Source organism: Charadrius vociferus, unplaced genomic scaffold (genome assembly GCF_000708025.1).
Source record: "Charadrius vociferus isolate BGI_N301 unplaced genomic scaffold, ASM70802v2 scaffold45, whole genome shotgun sequence".
Classification (NCBI taxonomy): domain Eukaryota; kingdom Metazoa; phylum Chordata; class Aves; order Charadriiformes; family Charadriidae; genus Charadrius; species Charadrius vociferus.
In genome coordinates this window covers 2,376,066-2,377,922 of record NW_009648712.1, presented here as the reverse complement: position 1 = coordinate 2,377,922, position 1,857 = coordinate 2,376,066, and the positions used below count along the sequence as shown (strand labels likewise).

Here is a 1,857-nt window from a genome sequence, read left to right as displayed (position 1 = left end):
GACTCCAGAATCTGCTTTATGCTCAGACCATATTCCTGCTCCTGCCCAAGGTTTCCTCTCTCCTTCTTCCTCTTTTCCATAGAATTTATATTTAAGCAAGTTTTCAGAGTTTCCAAAGCTTCTACTGAAATTCACTTCCCATTCTCATTAACTCATTCTTGAGTGTGAAGTGTGAACTCTACAGAAATATATCATTTGCTAAAGCTCTGTTTTCAAAGACTATTTTAATACAGTACCTTTCTCAGGAAATCTTTAAAGATTACCTTCTGAACACGAAGTAAAAAAATATTTAGCTTCAAGCTACAACTTGACACAAAAGGTCATGCTTCCTCCTCCTTAACATAAGTCCTTAAAAAGAACGCTGTGAAGGCTAGTAAGTTCCACCTAGCCGCTCTGTCATTTCAGAATCCAATACAGACCCTACACAAGATCAAACCAGGAAACCCATTTGAATAAGCTTCTCTTTAATCTCTTCCCTTAGACTACCAGAGAAATCTTCCTAATCCTTTGAAAGAAGCAAGATGGACTTTGTAGTTCTTTTCCTCATTTTTTAAATTATCTTACTGCATGATTAACTTAAAACAGATTCTAATTTTTACTACACACTTTTTCCAGGCCAAAACGAAAAATATTTTCCCAGTAACCTTAAGTGTTGCCCACACAGAAGAACACTATGAGAAACAAATACTGTAAACAAAGCACGCTTACGCTTGGGACAATAGTTGTTTCTTCAGCACTACCTTTTTATCTCTTTTTCAAATTCACTGACTCACATTTGGGAGGTTGTAGTTATAATCACAAGTGAAAGGCCCTTAATTTTTCTATATTAACACACTACAGAGTGCAAATACCCACAGTAAAATTAAATAATACGTACACTTATTTAAGTGAAAAAAAGATCACTTGAAAACTATTTAAGTTGTCAAATATTAGGTCACTAATATTATTTTTTTTTCCCTTTCTCAAGGTCAACTGTCCAACACTAGCTGGACATACCTCTTTCCAAAGAGGACACATGAAAGAGCATTAATTTTAAGCCATCACCTAGGAGCTACCTTACACATTTTTGCTTTGTCCTTTGCTTATTGTCATGTAAGGATGTGAACACATGCACCTCTTGGAAGAAATCCAGGAAAAGCAATGGAATATTTGAGTGAAGAAGCAGTCTGAAAAAAAAAAAAAAAACCCAAAAAAAAACACCCAGAAGCACACAAAATGAGAAGTTTGGAACATATCCCTTTACCTTGAAATAGAATGGCTGCAGGACATTGCCAAGGACAGTGGTTGACAGAAGAATAACAGAGCTCTCGGGACAATACATGTACCAGTTGACATTAATACTCTGATTCTTCAGAAGTTTTAAATTTCGTTTCTCTGGTAATACCTGGAAACACAGAATATTAGAATTATATTACCATCAGAATTCCCACAGCATAAATGGTACTACACAGTAGCTAGGAATGTTAAGAGAGAAACAGTGAAGTGTAAGTGCTAGAATTAAAAATCAGAAACCTGACAATTACAGCTTAGGCCGCAATTTATTGTAGCTAAGGAAATGCACATCAAATCCTCCTCAAATTCTAATGAGCTGAAAGGCGCTGACTCTTCCCCCTCATCCAGGTCTGGGTATAAGTTCTGTCCATAGTGGAGAAAACACCTAGCTTGATGCAACTAGTGAAGTTTTATTAAAAACTTATTACAACATCTTTGCTGCTTTCACTCCCCAGCTTCTAGTCTTTTAAGAACTAAGACAGTATATAAATTTATTCTCTTTATTTTAAGGGCTTAAGTAACTTCTCTTCACACTTACTTTATTTGGTCCTTTTACCTGCAGGGTTGACATTCATAATCCTTTTA

General features: G+C 35.7%; 1 protein-coding gene across 1 annotated transcript in view; it reads right to left on the bottom strand.

The window, feature by feature from the left end:
- LOC104287921 (chromosome unknown open reading frame, human C18orf8) overlaps nt 1-1,857 on the bottom strand; it is a 20,023-nt gene that overhangs the window by 8,045 nt on the left and 10,121 nt on the right. The window contains exon 7 of the mRNA XM_009886655.1: nt 1,244-1,384. Coding sequence (XP_009884957.1) covers nt 1,244-1,384 — 141 coding nt within the window. The remainder of the gene's footprint in view (nt 1-1,243; nt 1,385-1,857) is intronic.